This window comes from Heptranchias perlo, chromosome 23 (genome assembly GCF_035084215.1).
Source record: "Heptranchias perlo isolate sHepPer1 chromosome 23, sHepPer1.hap1, whole genome shotgun sequence".
In the NCBI taxonomy this organism is placed as follows: domain Eukaryota; kingdom Metazoa; phylum Chordata; class Chondrichthyes; order Hexanchiformes; family Hexanchidae; genus Heptranchias; species Heptranchias perlo.
Genome location: NC_090347.1, coordinates 11106879 through 11126539, shown reverse-complemented (window position 1 = coordinate 11126539; position 19661 = coordinate 11106879). Strand labels below are relative to the sequence as shown.

At 44.0% G+C, this 19661-nt stretch overlaps 1 protein-coding gene across 2 annotated transcripts in view; it reads right to left on the bottom strand.

Annotated features, from left to right (window-relative positions):
• tmem235b (transmembrane protein 235b) overlaps nt 1-19661 on the bottom strand; it is a 53241-nt gene that overhangs the window by 4246 nt on the left and 29334 nt on the right. For both annotated transcript variants that reach the window (XM_068004008.1, XM_068004009.1), the window contains one exon: nt 17447-17584. In XM_068004008.1, coding sequence (XP_067860109.1) covers nt 17447-17584 — 138 coding nt within the window. The remainder of the gene's footprint in view (nt 1-17446; nt 17585-19661) is intronic.

Here is a 19661-nt window from a genome sequence, read left to right as displayed (position 1 = left end):
AGCCACTTGTGGCTAATGGCTAAGGTATTGGACAACACTGCTTTAGGCGTATCTCTAGTGCCCACTAGCGTTGCTAGTGGGCGGTAGAGATAAGGAATAATAAGGGGCAAAAAACACTAGTGGGCGTAGTATATAGGCCTCCTAATAGTTGCAACTCTGCTGGAAGAAGTATTAATCAGGAAATAGTCGGGGCATGTAATAAGGGAACAGCTATAATTATGGGGGATTTTAACTATCATATTAACTGGACAATCAAATTGGGCAGGGTAGCCTTGAGGAAGAGTTTATTGAGTGTATTAGGGATGGATTTCTTGAGCAGTATGTAACTGAATCAACAAGGGGGCAAGCAACCTTGGACCTGGTCCTGTGTAATGAGCCAGGGTTAATTAATAATGTCCTAGTTAAGGATCCCCTTGGAATGAGTGACCATAACATGGTTACATTCCATATCCAATTAGAGGGTGAGAAGGTTGGTTCTCAAACAAGCGTACTGAGCTTGAATAAAGGAGACTATGATGGTATGAGAGCAGAATTGATTAAAGTGGACTGGGAAAATAGATTAAAGGGTAAGACGGTACATGAGCAGTGGTGTTCATTTAAGGAGTTATTTTACAACTTTCAAAAAATATATATTCCACTGAGGAAAAAAGGGTGTAAAAGAAATGACAGCCATCCATGGCTAAGTAAAGAAATTAAGGATAGTATCCGACTAAAAACAAGGACATATAAGGTAGCCAAACTTAGTGGGAGGATAGAAGATTGGGAAGTCTTCAAAAGACAGCAAAAAGTAACGAAAGGATTGATTAAGAAAGGGAAGATAGATTATGAAAATAAATTAGCAAAAAATATAAAAACAGATAGCAAGAGTTTCTACAGTTATATCAAAAGAAAAAGGGTGGCTAAGGCAAACGTAGGTCCTTTAGAGGATGAGACCGGGAAATTAATGGTGGGAAACATGGAGATGGCAAAAATGCTGAACAAATATTTTGTTTCAGTCTTTACAGTAGAGGACACTAAGAATAGTTGGTATGCAGGTGCAGCAGGTGATCAAGAAAGCCAACGGAATGTTGGCTTTTATTGCTAGGGGGATAGAATATAAAAACAAGGAGGTATTGCTGCAGTTATATAAGGTATTGGTGAGACCGCACCTGGAATACTGCATACAGTTTTGGTCTCCATACTTAAGAAAAGACATACTTGCTCTCGAGGCAGTACAAAGAAGGTTCACTCGGTTAATCCCGGGGATGAGGGGGCGGACATATGAGGAGAGGTTGAGTAGATTGGGACTCTACTCATTGGAGTTCAGAAGAATGAGAGGCGATCTTATTGAAACATATAAGATTGTGAAGGGTCTTGATCGGGTGGATGCAGTAAGGATGTTCCCAAAGATGGGTGAAACTAGAACTAGGGGGCATAATCTTAGAATAAGGGGCTGCTCTTTCAAAACTGAGATGAGGAGAAACTTCTTCACTCAGAGGGTGGTAGGTCTGTGGAATTTGCTGCCCCAGGAAGCTGTGGAAGCTACATCATTAGATAAATTTAAAACAGAAATAGACAGTTTCCTAGAAGTAAAGGGAATTAGGGGTTATGGGGAGCGGGCAGGAAATTGGACATGAAGCTGAGTTCGGATCGGTCAATGCCCTGTGGGTGGCGGAGAGGGCCCAGGGGCTATGTGGCCGGGTCCTGCTCCGACTTCTTGTGTTCTTTAGATTTGTGGTTGGGATCAGATCAGCCATGATCTTATTGAATGGCGGAGCAGGCTCGAGGGGCCGATTGGCCTACTCCTGCTCCAATTTCTTATGTTCTTATGTTCTTATGTTCTAAACAGGGGGCTCGAGGGGGTGGGGAGGAGCTAAATACGATTAAAATCACTAAGGAATTGGTACTCAGTAAATTAATGGGACTCAAGGCGGATAAATCCCCTGGACCTGATGGCTTACATCCTAGGGTCTTGAGGAAAGTGGCAGTAGGGATTGTGGATGCTTTGGTAATAATTTTCCAAAATTCTCTGGACTCGGCAAAGGTCCCGGCAGATTGGAAAACTGCCAATGTAACACCCTTATTTTAAAAGGGTAGTAGGCAGAAGGCTGGAAATTATAGACCAGTTAGCCTAACATCTGTGGTGGGTAAAATTTTGGAGTCTATTATTAAGGAGACAGTAGCAGAACATTTGGATAAACATAATTTAATAGGACAAAGTCAGCATGGCTTTACTAAGGGGGAGTCATGTCTGACAAATTTGCTTGAGTTCTTTGAGGACATAACGTACAGGGTGGATAAAGGGGAACCAGTGGACGTAGTGTATTTGGACTTCCAGAAGGCATTCGACAAGGTGCCACATAAAAGATTATTGCTCAAGATAAAGAATCACTGGATTGGGGGTAATATTCTGGCATGGGTGGAGGATTGGTTATCTAACAGGAAGCAGAGAGTTGGGATAAATGGTACATTCTCGGACTGGCAACCTGTAGCCAGTGGTGTTCCGCAGGGGTCGGTGCTGGGTCCCCAACTCTTTACAATCTATATTAACGATTTGGAGGAGGGGACCGAGTGTAACATATCAAAGTTTGCAGATGATACAAAGATGGGAGGGAAAGTAGAGAGTGAGGAGGACATAAAAAACCTACAAGGGGATATAGACAGGCTGGGTGAGTGGGCGGAGATTTGGCAGATGCAATACAATATTGGAAAATGTGAGGTTATGCACTTTGGCAGGAAAAATCGGAGAGCAAGTTATTATCTTAATGGCGAGCAACTGGAAAGTACTGCAGTACAAAGGGATCTGGGGGTCCTGGTGCAAGAAAATCAAAAAGTTAGTTTGCAGGTGCAGCAGGTGATCAAGAAGGCCAACGGAATGTTGGCTTTTATTGCTAGGGGGATAGAATATAAAAACAGGGAGGTATTGCTGCTGTTATATAAGGTATTGGTGAGACCGCACCTGGAATACTGCATACAGTTTTGGTCTCCATACTTAAGAAAAGACATACTTGCTCTCGAGGCAGTACAAAGAAGGTTCACTCGGTTAATCCCGGGGATGAGGGGGTGGACATATGAGGAGAGGTTGAGTAGATTGGGACTCTACTCATTGGAGTTCAGAAGAATGAGAGACGATCTTATTGAAACATATAAGATTGTGAAGGGGCTTGATCGGGTGGATGCGGTAAGGATGTTCCCAAGGATGGGTGAAACTAGAACTTGGGGGCATAATCTTAGAATAAGGGGCTGCTCTTTCAAAACTGAGATGAGGAGAAACTTCTTCACTCAGAGGGTAGTAGGTCTGTGGAATTTGCTGCCCCAGGAAGCTGTGGAAGCTACATCATTAAATAAATTTAAAACAGAAATAGACAGTTTCCTAGAAGTAAAGGGAATTAGGGGTTACGGGGAGCGGGCAGGAAATTGGACATGAATTTAGATTTGAGGTTAGGATCAGATCAGCCATGATCTTATTGAATGGCGGAGCAGGCTCGAGGGGCCGATTGGCCTACTCCTGCTCCTATTTCTTATGTTCTTATGCCTGAAACAGTTTAAGAATGTATCAAATCTCCAATCTAAATACTGAGGGGAGACTATTTGGGGCCCGAGCGCCAAGTCATTGGTGCCAGCATCGTGTGCACCTGCGCACAAATGGGCTGGCCCGACTGGGGGTTATGAGAGCAGCTTATTTGCATCACTTCCAGGTGCATCTCTCAGGACACACCAGGATTGTCAGAGCTGCATTATCATGCGCCAGTAGCCAGTGACGGGTTGCTGGCTGCCCGTTGTGAGCCAGGCACTTCCCCACCATGGGGGAGGAGAAGCATGAGGAAAAGGGGCAGGAGGGGCAGGGAGGGCATGGGGGCATCGGGTATATGGGGCACCGAAGTCAGAGGTACTGGGGGGCAAAGGGCAGAGGTGATTGAATTTATTTTTACATTTAAAGGCAGCATCCCCTTCAGCGCCCATTCCAAATGCTCATGTACTCCAGTCACATTATGGGACGGGAGCCCAATATAAATGCAGGTCAAGAGCCTAATGCGCCTCGTGCCCAACCTGTCTGCTGACTCCCAGACCCCTCCACATTCGGTGCCGCATTTGGTGCATTGAGCTCCTCGGGTGCCTTGTAGGCTTCAGGTCACCGTTTCCCAATTTTCCACTGCGCCTGTCATCATATTATCAGCCCCTTTAATTGTACAGAGTAACTTTAAATTCAATCAAGATCGTTTGAAAAAAACTCCTGCGTAAAATCTTTAGGGTTAAAGCATTAATAAATGTGTACATTGAGGGGGCCATTACATTGCCACTTTCAAGCTGATGCAAAATGTTTTTGGATGCTCATCAACGCAAAGATTGGCAGTATAACTGAGCAGACGGCCAAGCACACGAAAGCCTTCAAGCGAGAGACACTCTTCAGGAGGTTATCTCACACAGGGTTTAGTTTGCAAAGAATATGGTATAACACCAGCCTAATTAAATTCCTGAGAGCTGGCACATGTGGCAAGATGTCTCCAAGATCATGTCCTTCACCATCAATCACACAATTAATCCAGTAATCTCACAACTTTTCTAATTATCTCTCTGGTTTTATTATAAACCAACTTAATCGCATCATATTTTGCAATGGTTGATTAGCCTTTTCTCTGGTTTAGGTGCTTGGAGCTGTACTGATTTATCAATCCCATTATTTCAACTGTCCTTCTACACTTCAATTATCTTCCCTTTATCCTCAAACAGATCTTCCCATTCCTCCAATCTATTTAAATTACAACATAATGAATGTAACCACTCCCCGTTGCATCAAGTTTACACCTTACACTGAAATGACTGCTCTCCGCACATACCTTCTCCTCTGGGAAGTTGTGTTCATTTTGTTGATTAACAGTGATGTTTCTATCTTCCAAACTAAGTAAGGCTCTGAAATTTCAGGTTAATTTATGCTAGGTTGTGGGCAGATTTTGTGCTGCGGATCTGCACCAATTATTAACTGTGTTAAGACCAGGAGGGCGTATTTCACTTAGGGGCCTGGACCATCCTGCATATTCACACCCAGAAACACGCGCAATCTGGGCTCGGATCAAATAGGCGGCCTAAATGATCACGGAATTAGGAGAGGTAGCGAGTTACACGCGTAAGTACAATACGCCCAAATATCCTTGCTTTCTTATGATCGTCTATCGATCCCTCCGCCAAAATGCATCTCTGCTTATAAAACTGGCCCCGCCCTCAAATTACAGAGACTTAAAACACGAGTTTCCTGCGATTGCTCTTGCTCAGAGGCTCTCTTCAAATTACAACCAGATTTTCAGACGCAGCAGGAAACAATGTAATTTTCCTGATGTTTTATTGCAATTTTTGAACATTTTTAAAAACAAATTATCCTCACTGGGAACTGCTCTGTATTTTCTGTTTCTTTGAATGCATTTTTATGGCATCAGTATAAGTCCCATTAAAAACTGAAAAACTTTCCAATTGCAGATTCTTAAACATCCTTTGCCTAACATGCATGAGTGATGTGTTGACACTTTTAATTTTCATATTTAAAGAATATATGGTGTGAGTTCAGCATTTTCCTTGGGCCCCAATTGTTTACGCTAATTTGTGCCCATTTTATGGTCAGGCGTATTCTAATGAGATTCGCAGGAAATTTGAGCGTAACTTGACATCGGCAGAATGGGCGGGGCAATGGGGGCATTGTCGGGTCTAACTTCCGGGTTGCGCCCAAGGAAGACATTCCAGGCCAGGGTGCTCACAGCTGTCAGAGGGCCTACAGGTTTGAACCCAGCTCCCACTGTACAGTGCATTATCCCGCACACCCAGCTTCATTTCCTGCCCCCATTATTGCTGGAATTTTCATTGCAGTTCACCAACATGGTGACATATGTCACATACACCCTCTCCTACATTACTACAGTGACTACTCGTCAATACTACCCCATTGGCTGTAAAGCGCTTTGGGACGTCCTGAGGTCGTGAAAGGCGCTATAGAAATGCAATTCTGTCTGTCTGTCCATCTTGCTTTCCTCCTCCAATTAGTAAACACTGCAGTCAGAGTTCAGGAGCTCTTCCTGGTGTCATTGCTAGCATCAAATAAAATGTTCTGGTAGACTTCATACATCACAGCCCTTCTGACAGCAACCTTTAGAGAAAGCATCTTGTGGAACAATCACTACTGGTGCCGCACCTGAATTAGTGCATTAATTCCACTATATGTTCCATTACTGTCAGACGGCCAGTGCTCTAAACTGCTTAGCTACACTAATTTTTAAAAAAAATTTCAGTCAAGTTTCTTTTTAACAGGATACAAACAAAAGACTAGATAAATTGTCTAATCACGGCTTGCATCCTCTGTGTAAATCTATTCGACGAAACAATAGATATTTGGTGAAAAACATGCAGTATCCAGCCAAGTAGTAAATTGTCTCTCCTCCCCGGGCGTAACAGTCAATAACAGGAGATTGTGTCACCTCCCAGTGCAGCACACTTCTCTTGTTAAAAACAACTATCCTCTCTGGGCCTGGAATGTCTATCAAATCCTATTTTCTTTCCAATGTTACCCCAGCACAGATTATTGCATTAAAGTACAATGGCAATTTGTTTTGCCCACTGTTGACAGTGATCTGAGAAACGGTTGGTATTTTTTGAAGAGGTCTGTGTGATATCACTAGCTTCGGGGGGAGGGACAGCAAACACGCGAGTCTTGGTGAACAGCTTCCGCACGTAGCATGGAGTCTCAGGGGCCGCACACCAGGGTGGAATTTCCAAACGGGTTTGCCAATCTCCCGCTGTACGCTTCGGAAGGGCGACGGAAATCCTGCGGAAATGGCATAAGCGGCCGGGAGATCGGGAGAACCCACGCGGGAATTCCAGACGGCACAGAGTTTAAATCAAAATGGCTGATTCTCCAACCGGGGGCTCCCGGTGAGGAGCCACGCCCGCGGGGACCACTGGTCAGGAAATCACAGGCCTGCAGTGCCTGATTTACCGCCCATTTAAATTAAGGGATGAAAAATCAGGCACTGAGAACCTGTGACTTCCCGATTACAGATCCCTGCGATTGTCGGGAATGCCCTGATTTTTTCATTAATTAGCATAGATCTCAATACCAGCAGACCTTGGTGTTCTGATTTAGGATTTGTCGACCAATAAGATAACAGTGCTAAAGCCCGCCCTTTCCAAATCTCCAGGTTCGCACATTCAAACAGGATAAACCAGCAAATTTAAAACATCAGCACAAGTGGGACTGAGTTGCCAGGGCTTCAAAGCTGGATTACCAGGGTCCAGGGGCCACTCTTGCTGTAAAGAATTCACCTCATACTGTATTAGGCTTAAACAATCCAGATAAATAGAGAAGTCGTGCTGGAGAATGAAGGAATACATGGCATGGTAAGAAATGGTTCATTCTACACAGGTTTAATTCCCCTATATTAATGAGAATATTGCACAGTACGAGCCCATGCATTAGTGCATAGCACTAGTTTACTCCTCCAGGGCTTTCTGTTAGTGAACAAGTGGCAGTGCCTGGCCAACAATTAATCTGATTGGTGATTATAAGTGCTCCTCTGTAAAAGGGATGAATTAAGTTGTTTCTGTGAATCAGTTAATGATCTCTATGCCTGAGTTCTGTGATTGGATCGTCAGGGAAACCTACTGTCAACTAAGACTGTAGCAGAATTCATTTATGAGTTTGGTTCTTTCCAGGGCATGAGTCAAAACTGTAACGTGTTAGACTTCAGGTCAGTCATAGCTGTGAGATCATTTTCATGCTCACTGTTGGTACAGGACATGTATGGAGTCGGTGAGTTCCAGCAGATCCAGGCTACGGGGCAACTGACTTAAACCACCAATTCACTCCCCAACCACACAAAAAAACCTAAGCGTACGACTTCTAATTGGTGAAGTTCATGTCTACGCTTAATGCACCTAAACTACATTACATTGTGTGCTATTTTAACAAAGCTTTAACTAATTTACAATAAATAGGTTAAAATAGCACACACTAGAAAGTAGTACACATGTTTAGCATTCATACTTTGACTTCACCAATTGACAGTGCTACGCCCTCAATATCTTACTGGGTGTCTAACATAACAATGGTGTCTTTTTTTAATACAAATTTTCTCTCTATCTTCTCCTAATTTATGATTCGATGTGGGCTGACAGCTCTCTGTTTCCTTGCCTGAATAGTTATTCTTTGTAATATTGGCTTGTACGCAGCCAGTGCATCTGTTGCAGTATCTTTTCTTCTCACCCCCACCTCTGGAGTCCTCCAATTATTTATCCTTGGCCCCCTCTTCTCCTTCATCTACATGCACGTACATGGGTAAGAGGAAGGCACAGGTTCAGCTTCCCTGTCCATGCTGATGACACCCAGCTCTACCTCTTTACCACTTCTCTCAAATTCAAAACCATTTCTATGCTATCATCTATTGCCAAGTCAAATTTCCTTCAAATGAACAGCAGAAAGAGCAAAGCAACTGTTTCCAGATACCACCGTAAACTCTGCTCCCCTGCCACCGACTCCAACTTCCTCCCCGGCCACTCGTTGAGGTTGAACCAAACCATGAAAAATCTTGGCATCCTGTTCAACCCAGAGCTGAGCTTCAAACTCCATATCCTATCCATCACTGCCTGCCTCTGCTCCTACCCCAGCCCCACTGTCACTGAAACCCTTATCCACACTTCTGTCACTCAATTTCTCCAATGTCTTCCTTCCTGGCCTCCTATTCCTCACCGTCCATAAACTCCAACTTGCTCAAAACTCAGGTACCTAATTCCTGCTCGATCCTGCTTACCCATCACTTCTGTCCTTCCTGACCTACAGTCTCCCAACACATTGAATTTAAAATCCTCATCCTTCTCTTCAAATCCCTCCATGGTTTCAGCTCACCCTACCTCTGGTCCTCTAATTCTGGCCTCCCTTCATCCCACCACTGGTGGCACAACCTTCAGCCACTTGGCCATCTCTCTGGAACTTCCACTCTAAACAACTCTTGATCACCACTTCTCTCTCCACCTTTAAAATCCTTCCCAAAACCCATCTTTTCAACCAAGCTTTCGGTCACAGCTCTTAACTCACACACCGTGGCTTCGTGTTCATTCCTTTATCCGTTTTTTTCCCCATCCCCTCCCTCCGCCCACCTCTGTGTAGATGTCAACCTTGGCTCAAAGATAGCCCCCTTACCTTTGAGACAAAAGGTCATGGGTTCATGCCTGACTCCAGAGACTTGAGCACATAATCTAGTTTGACACCTCAGTGCTGCACTGTCAGAGTTGCCATCTTTCAGATAAGATGTTAAACCAAGGTCCCGTCTGCCCTCTCAGGTCAATGTAAAAGAAGATATGGGGGGTTCCACCCAGTGTCCTGGCCAACAGTTATCCCTCGACCAACATCACTAAAAAAAATGACCTAGTCATTTACCTCATTGCTGTTTGTAGGACCTTGCTGTGCACAGAATGACTGCCATGTTTCCCTACATTGTAAGAGTGACTACATATTAAAACTACTTCTTTGGTCGTGAAGCACTTTGGAACCAAGGTGGTGAAAGGTTCTATACAAGTGCAATGACAATTGGACGTGTGTGTGTGTGTGTGAAGTGCACACAGTGACACTGATAAAACTGATGGACGGATTGCAGGACCAAGAATAGGTTTAATCCACATCTGACATTCCAACACTCCCATCACTGAACTCCTGCGACTTTCAACCTGTAGGCTAATTATTCAATTAGCCTGCAGCCTGTATGCGCTCCATCCCAGAGTCTGGCTGAAGCCTGCACTATGTGGACTGGTAAACTTCTTTATTATTACGAACTAGAGGTGCATTTGAAGTTGGAATACTGAAAGAATTTTATGGGTTGTCAATTACAAATTCACATCATTACAAATAACATGTTAAATTGATAAATACGAGTGACATTTGAAGACGCTGCTGTTGCCTCTAGTAGGTCCTTATATCTCATCAGTGGGAGAAATTTAATTGCTGCTTCAGGACTGCTTTAATTTCACCGCTCAGACAGGTAATAATTTAAGTGATATAACTTGCCGAGTACTGATAACCACACAATGGTTACCAGCTGATGATGAGTTTCAGAAGTACTCCTTAAAGTCCCCGTTCCCTCAATAATCAGTACATAAAACCTCAGACTCAGAGCAGACAGTCTTATATCTCACTGTATGCCAAATGATTTAAGTGTTTTTCACACTTCTGTGCGACAAGCTGGGTATTGATGGGACCATCCCACGTATTGTTAGAAACCAGGAGTAATACAAGGGATTGGTGACATTTGTCAATCGTTCTGGCAGTTTGTAACTAGGCATTTTCACCACCTTACTGAAGCTGCGAGTTTTGTTGAAAACCCTGAAGGCTTCTCCTCTCTTTACTACGTTCTTTAATGGGAATGTTTCATTCACGGTCCCTGAAGAGTGGCTTTCTTGTCAACTTAATGTCATTTTCCCTTCCTTTTTCTTACTTTTTTGTCCCCCCCCCCCCAAGTGACCATTCTCTGAGTCTGAGCCTAGACAGTGAGTATCGGCAGATTGGATTTCATTTCGAGGATTTCATTTTCACATCGTTCACCTGAGGAAGGAGGTAGCCTCCGAAAGCTTGTGAATTTAAAATAAAATTGCTGGACTATAACTTGGTGTTGTAAAATTGTTTACAATTATCGGCAGATTGTTTGATCATGGGCTATTATGCTATCCTCACCGGATGCTCACAAAGTGCGCTTTCCAGCAGGGGGTTACTGGAGAACAATTAAGACCAATTGGTCCTAGTCCTTGAGCACTGAGACCAGTTACTCCTTCAGTTGAGATCAGCCCGCTCAGCACCTTCCGAGATTGAACATGGGGCCTTCTGCTTTGATATACCTCAGTTCTGCAATGAGAACTTACCAAATAAGCCATCAGGAGCACCATTTTCTTTCCTGTCCCACCATTACAAAGCTTGCTTCACTTCTTATTAAAGGTCAGTTAGATTATTTCTGATTCTTAAAGTGTTAATTAGCATGACTTCATCTAATTCACCCAATGCATGATGTAAGGGATTGCCAGTGGTAAAATACGGTGCAGAGATGTGGGCTACGCTGTACTCACAGAATAGCTGCAAGTACCAGCACCTACGAATAATTACTGCCAAAAGTGTCTTAATGACCCTCCCCCTGCTCCGTCCTCCCCCGCAGGATAATTCCTCACCCATATTCATGATGTTTAAGGTGTTTTATTAAGCCTGTCCAAAGAAAATCTATGCTTTAAATCCACTTAATAATAATGACTTCCTATTTCAAATGATTAAGTATTGTTCATCCAATTAGACAAGGAAAATTCAGTAGCTTTGCAGCGGGGGTTTAAATAATTGAGGCATAAAGGTGCAGCCACACTGTGAACAATAAGGGTTATGATATGGAAGCGGGGAAGAAGTAGAATCAGACACGTCTAGAGCCATTGATGTTCTGATTTTATTACACTTCACAGAGAAAAGGCAAGCAGCCCACTGGAAGGGCAATTAAATATTCAACTGTATAAAATAACACAAAGTGAAATACATGTTTATTGAAACCTGTTCCATCTTTTAGAAATAATAAACAAAAATGAGAATTAAATATCAATCATTTCTTAATGAGAACATTAGGAATTGCATTAATGCATATCTAAGTTTTATTTATATATATTTTTAAAACAGATGGATCAACAGAACCTGAATGTACTGAACCCATTTTTTCCTCCTCATACACCTCCTGACACTCCCTCATGATCTCACGGCCTTAGCTCAGCTCTCCAATGCACACTATTGTGGTTTCTAGATCATGCTGCTCCCAATGCTACTACAGCACTGTTTGCAGTGATTATGCCTACCGTCCTTTGTATAGTAACGTCACCACACAATTAGCCCTGATTGTGGTACGTTACCCTGATGGTAACCAACACATACAGTAATCACTAATGCTCCATATTTTTCATGTGCCACACCTTATCCAGTTGTCCCAGAGTGTTGCACATTTACTGAAAGATCAATTATTAGGAGGACGTCAGACTAAAGTAAGTAGGAATAGTGTTTTCCACACACCTTGAGCTCCATGTGCAATATTTAGTCACAATTGAAGTGGAGTTAAACACTGCCATCCTCTCACTCGCCACCCTTACTGGGTTTGTGAGCTCCGAAATATCTAGTGTGAGTACAGTGTTCTCTCTGATCACTGACACTATGCAGCAATAGAGACAGAGCAGAGGAAGGGAAAGATAATTCAAAAGGAGGAAGAGAGATTTTATTCTGCATGGGGCTTCACAACCCTAGATGGAATTATTTCACCTTTGTAGTTTTCTCCCCTTATCTCAGCCACTCCTGAAGGCAATGATTTGGACGTGGGCATCAGCACCCTCCACCGAGTAGCCGTTGGCCCATTATTCAAGTATGATCCTGGACAGTGGGTGTCGGCAGGTTTTGGTTTGATTATGGGAGCCAACACACCAGCCCCAAATTGTCCCAATCTGACATCCACATGTTCGCTTTGCAGCAGGAGTCACTGAATAGTAATTATGGTCTGGAATGCCAGTTGAATTCCTCCCAGAGACACCAAGACTAAGCGTAGTATCCCTGCTCTGGCTGAGGTTGGCTAAATCAGTACAGAGCAGAGATCAGACCTGGGACCCTCCTTGGTCTGTGAGACGCAGCTAAGGAAGCCACAAACTAAATGTAGCAAATAACTCCTTATAATTCCTGTCACATAGTGAAGTAAGTACTGACTCAGTATTTTAAAAGGGACTGGAGCGATTCTTAATTCAGTAGAAGTAGAGAAATAAATGTTTGTGGGCTGGGAAATATTTAAACGTCTACCTAAATCTTGTAACAGGATTTAGATGATCAGAATGGCATTTTTTCATTCCTACGTACTTATGCTTGTATGACATTTCTCTGTTAAACTTTTAAAAAGCCAGTTATATTAAGATATAATGTACTCACTCAATCTGAAATGATGTGATATAGTAACAAGTCCCAGGGGCTTGTTGCAATGTAACAATTCAACTGCTGTACATGTTTAGTCTGTTTTTGTATAGACAATATTGTAAGCTAAGAAATGTTATGGTGAGGACAAATGAATTGCCTATGGAAAATTATTGAACAGTAATTCATCAAATTTCACAGCAGGAGCTGCAAGTTATAAATTTTGAGAACAAGTTAAAAAATCAATTAAAAATAACGAGAAACATTATTTTCTGTTTCTATCTGTGTATCACGTGCTGGGTAGCTTAGCTGGCCGAGCGCCTCAATGAGATAAGAGGCTTTTGACTTGAATCCCAGGAGGATCCAGCCTTTCATCTTTCTTCCCTTGTGTCAGCTTGTCTCAGTGGTCGGATTCTCACCTTATGAGTCAGAAGGTTGTGGGTTCAAGCCCCACTGCAGGGCCTAAGCACATAATTTAGACTGACACTTCAGTGCAGTACTGAGGGAATGCTGCATTGTTGGAGATGCCTCGTTCAGATCAGATGTTAAACTGAGGCCTTGCAAAAGTTTCCATGGTACTTTTTCAAAAGAGCAGAGAGTTCTCTGAGTATCCTGGCCGATATTCATGCCTCAACCAACACCATCAACACCACCAGGTTATTTGGTCATTCGTCTTATTACTGTTTATAGGACCTTGCAATGTGTGAACTGCCTGCCGCATTTGCCTACAAAATAGTGACTGCACTTCAAGAGTAATTCATTAGCTACAAAGTGTTTTGGGACGTCCCAAGGATGTGAAAGGCGCCATATAAATGGAATTCTTTCTACTTTCTCTGAGGTGGATGAATTGAATCCCATATTGAGGTGGGGGGAGGGGGAGAGCAGGAGACTGCAGAGACTGTCCTGTGCTTGCCCAGCTATCATAGTCACCATCTTCAGAAACACCAAAAGAAATGAAGCTCTTCACCGACTCATTCTACCTTCTGGTGGCAACAAGGTAAGCCTCTCCCTCTTATATCTACATATAAAATTGATCTTCCTCTATGAAGCTGTCTGTAGAGCTAAGTGATTCAAGGTAAGTTTTAGAAGTTTCCCTATTGACAAGAGAGCAATCCATAGTAAATTTTACTCTAAACAGTAGAATGTTTACTTATCTATCAGAGTAGCACAGTGGCACTGGTGATAATGTTCCAAGATGCTGGATGTGGACTCATACCAGTGATGACTTACCTCAGTTGTGTAACAATGGAGATGGTGAGCGGAGGCCACAGTGAGGGGAGGAAAATCAGAGGCTAGTCCCATTCACCTCCCAGCATCCAGCTATAGAGCAGCACTGGTAATGGCCTGGGAGCAGGTCTCAGCTCATTTTGCATGAGGAATTAATATGAGAGTAACAAAATAACCAGCAGAAAAATGCAATTGTTAGAACCTGCTTTTAACATCTCTCATTTTAGAAACAAAAGTCAAAGTTTTGAGTGTTTTTTAAATTTTATTCACTTCATATTGTGGAGCTCTCAAAGATCAGACAAATACAGTTCTGAAACCTGGGTTGTTCTGTGTGTTCATTGGAGTGCAACGGAACATAAAGAGAAGCAGGACAACCTGCTGAAGTAGCTGAGTCTGTCAGCTCCCATGAAAGCCAAGAGCAGGAAGCTTGAGAAACTCGGCATCACCACCAGCATCGACCAAGCCACCCCCGGTACCACGGTTGCAACCACAGGGAAGTCTATCGTCAATTTGTCCGACCACATCCTTCAACCAGACGAAATCGAAGTTCTCAGCCGAGGGCTCAATTTCTGCCCCACTACCAAAATGGACCCCACTAGTCTCGCGGCAGACACAGAGGAATTCATCAGGAGAATGAGGCTCCGGGAATTCTACCACAAACCCCAAGATTTCAGCAGCGAACCCAATGAGACAATCAACGATCCGGAACAGCAGACAAAGGGATCCGCGGTACAGCAACCGAAGAGGAAAGAGTCTCACTGGACTCCTCCAGAGGGTCGCTGCCCTCAGCTTGACATGTATGCTCAAGTTGTCAGGAAATGCGTCAATGCCAGATTCATCAGCCGCACTCGGAAGACAGTCCAGAATGTCACCCGAGCACAACGCAACGCCATCAAAGCTCTCAAGACCAACCGCAACGTCGTCATCAAACCAGCGGACAAAGGAGGAGCCATCGTCATACAGAACAGAACGGACGATTGCAAAGAAGCATACCGACAACTGGACAACCAGGAACACTACAGACGGTTACCCACAGACCCGACCAAAGAACACACCCATCAGCTCAACAAACTGATCAAGACCTTCGATCCAGACCTTCAAAACATCCTACGCACTCTCATCCCACGTACTCCCCGCGTGGGAGACTTCTACTGCCTCCCAAAGATACACAAAGCCTACACACCCAGACGTCCTATCGTACCAGGCAACGGAACCCTGTGTGAGAACCTCTCTGGATACATCGAGGGCATCCTGAAACCCATCGTGCAGGGAACCCCCAGCTTCTGTCGCGACACTACAGACTTCCTACAAAAACTCAGTACCCACGGACCTGTTGAACCAGGAACACTTCTCACCACGATGGACGTCTCGGCACTATACACCAGTATCCCCCACGATGACGGCATCGCTGCGACAGCATCAATACTCAACACCAACAACAGCCAATCTCCAGACGCCATCCTACAACTCATCCGCTTCATCCTGGATCACAATGTCTTCACCTTCGATAACCAGTTCTTTACCCAAACACAAGGAACAGCCATGGGGACCAAATTCGCACCCCAATACGCCAACATTTTCATGCACAAGTTCGAACAGGACTTCTTCATTGCACAGGACCTCCAACCAACGCTATACACCAGATACATCGACAACATTTTCTTTCTATGGACCCACGGTGAGGAATCACTAAAGAGACTATACGATAACATCAACAAGTTCCATCCCACCATCAAGCTCACCATGGACTACTCCTCAGAATCAGTTTCTTTCTTGGACACACGAATCTCCATCAAAGACGGGCACCTCAGCACCTCACTCTACTGCAAGCCCACGGACAATCTCACAATGCTCCACTTTTCCAGCTTCCACCCTAACCACGTCAAAGAGGCCATCCCTAATGGACAGGCCCTGCGAATACACAGGGTCTGCTCAGACGAGGAGGAACGCGATGGACACCTACAGACGCTGAAAGATGCCCTAGTAAGAACGGGATATGATGCTCGACTCATCGATCGACAGTTCCGACAGGCCACAGCGAAAAATCGTGTAGACCTCCTCAGAAGACTAACACGGGATGCAACCAACAGAGTACCCTTCATCGTCCAGTACTTCCCCGGAGCGGAGAAACTACGCCATGTTCTCCGCAGCCTTCAACATGTCATCAATGATGACGAAAACCTCGCTATGGCCATCACCACACCTCCACTACTCGCCTTTAAACAGCCACCCAACCTCAAACAAACCATCGTTCACAGCAAATTACCCAGCTTTCAGGAGAACAGCGTCCACGACACCACACAACCCTGCCACGGTAACCTCTGCAAGACATGCCATATCATCGACACAGATACCACCATCACACGAGAGGACACCACCCACCAGGTGCACGGTTCATACTCCTGTGACTCGGCCAACGTTGTCTACCTCATACGTTGCAGGAAAGGATGCCCCAGAGCATGGTACATTGGCGAGACCATGCAGACACTGCGACAACGGATGAACGGACACCGCGCAACAATTGCCAGACAGGAGGGTTCTCTCCCAGTCGGGGAACACTTCAGCAGTCATGGACATTCAGCCACCGACCTTCGGGTAAGCATACTCCAAGGCGGCCTTCGAGACACACGACAACACAAAATCGTCGAGCAGAAATTGATAGCCAAGTTCCGCACCCATGAGGACGGCCTCAACCGGGATCTTGGGTTCATGTCACACTACACGTAACCCCACCAGCGAACAAATGTTATCTGTTTTTAATATAACGGGTCATTGACTGTCTTCCTTCTCTATCTCTCTCTTTTTTTGGGGGGGTTTGTATATTCGGTGGCCTTTTAGGTGACACCTTTCTGTCTGCTCACTGTGATTGCCTTGGCAACGGGCAGTAATCACCAGGCATTGTTCTGTGATTTACAAATGCGAAGGATTCGAAAATTTCATTTCCACACCATTCACCTGAGGAAGGAGGAAGCCTCCAAAAGCTTGTGAAATTTAAAATAAATTTGTTGGACTATAACTTGGTGTTGTAAAATTGTTTACAGTTGTCAACCCCATCACCGGCATCTCCACATCATGTCAGCTCCTAGTGTCCATCACCAGATGGGCTGTGTGATACTCACATAAAGGGAAATATTTCACTTCTCTACCTCAAATGGAGTATTTTCAATTAAACATTTTGTAATTTTTGAATTACTGTGTAATTGTTTTTGTGAAACCAAAGAAAATGAATGGTGCTCAAAGAAAGTACAAGCCTGTGATTACCATTTCTGTCTGTAACTTTAAAAAAAAGACATTAGCAAGTCTTACCTCCAACCAGAAAGTAGGAACCAGTGAACAGCAGCATGTGGAGACCATTCGCCAAAGAGCTGACCAGCCCGCAGATACCTCCAAACACCAGAAGAACCAGGCTGAGAGGGAGCAAAATGACAAACACCTTCTGCATAACTGAGAAGAGAGAGATGGTTGTAAGCTGTTTGTTAGTGGCTCAGTTAAGAACTATTGTAAACTCAGTGAACTTAAGACAAGGGCCAAGACACCAATTATCTCACAGAAGTGGAACTATAAATACAGTTTATAAACCTGACACATTAATAGTTAGGACATGAAGTCTACCTTTGATGGACTCCAGTGCTCTCAGAGTCTGGTTATATTTTATCTATGTACTGTGCATTGTTCCTACACTTTTCCTTGCTGATTTTCTTTATCGCATGAGTGAAGATGGATCAAGACAGTATCGGTAGAGTTGCATGGTCACCTTGGAAATAAGCTTGGGCAGATGGGCTGGATTTCTCTACTCTGCCACTTAGGAGTGCAGGGGGCCCGTAACTGAAGAAAATTATTGAATTAAATAGCCTCAATGCATGTGGCTGAACAATTTTGAAAGTTTGTGAAATCAAGACAAGGTGTACAAAATATGTAACATGGCACAATACAGGAGACTGATTGTTGACTTATGGTTTTCAAATAATAGTTTTAAGAGCAAATAGGCTCTTGTTTACAGTTGGCATTGTAATGTACATGACTAGTGCAAAACACGCTGCTGAAAAAAATCTCAAATATCATTCTAAAGATCTAGCCAAACTGTTCAAGTACAGCTACAACACTGGCATCAACCCAACAAAGCAGAAAATTGCTCAGGTATGTCCTGTCCACAAAAAGCAGGACAAATCCAATCCAACCCAATTACCGCCCCATCAGTCTACTCTCAATCATCAGCAAAGTGATGGTATCATCGACAGTGCTATCAAGCAGCATTTACCAATAACCTGCTCACCAATGCTCAGTTTGGGTTCCGCCAGGACCACTTGGCTCCAGACATCATTACAGCCTTGGTCCAAATATGGACAAAAGAGCTGAATTCCAGAGGTGAGGTGAGAATGACTGCCCTTGACATCAAGGCAGCATTTGATCGAGTGTGGCATCAAGGAGCCGTAGTAAAATTGAAGTCAATGGGAAAACTCTCCAGTGGCTGGAGTCAAACCTAGCACAAAGAAAGATGGTAGTGGTTGTTGGAAGCCAATCATCTCAGCCCAGGACATCGCTGCAGGAGTTCCAGTTAAGTTTCTGGTCAGTGCTGCAGTGTGTACCATCTACAGGATGCACTGCAACAACTTGCCAAGGTTTCTTCAACAGCGCCTCCCAAACCCGCGACCTCTACCACCTAGAAGAACGAGGGCAACAGGCACATGGGAACACCACCACCTGCATGTTCCCCCCCCCAAGTCACTCGCCACCCTGACTTGGAAATATATCGCCGTTCCTTCATCGTCACTGGGTCAAAACCCCGGAACTGCCTACCTAACAGCACTGTGGGAGAACCTTCACCACACGGACTGCAGCGGTTCCAGAAGGCGGCTCACCACGACCTTCTCAAGGGAAATTAGGGATGGGCAATAAATGCTGGCCTTGCCAGCGATGCCCACAACCCACGAATGAATAAAAAAAAGATCGAATTTATTTTGCACAGAAATGCTACCCAATAAAAGATGTGTATATATCGTGCATATATTTATATATAAATTTGCTCACTGATTCAGCTTTCACCCATTTCTGCTAGGGTTGACAGTAACTTGTGACATTGTTGCTGAGGGGTATCAAAGTGTCAATTTGCGGTGGATTAATGTGGTGGGATGGGAAGTTGAACTCTCTGAATTGCTGATCTCAGCTGTACTACTGCAGGGTGTCACCAAGCAGAGACAGGACAATGGAGGGGAAGAGTGACTTGAAAAGAATGTCATCCCCGAACACGACTAAAATAAACGGGTTAGTGCCAGTGTTAAAATAATGCAGAGAAGAATTTGGTCCAAGCAGGTTAAGCGAAAATAGCACCGGCCATAATTCCTACCCTCATAATTGTAATAATAAAAACAGAAAATGCTGGAAATACATAACGGATTCATCAGTGTGGGAAAGGGAAAAGTGATAAGTTAATACTTTGGGTAGAGACATTTAAACATAGACATATTTCTAAAGGGTACAGTAGTATAGTGATTATGTTACTGGACTAATAATCCAGACTCAT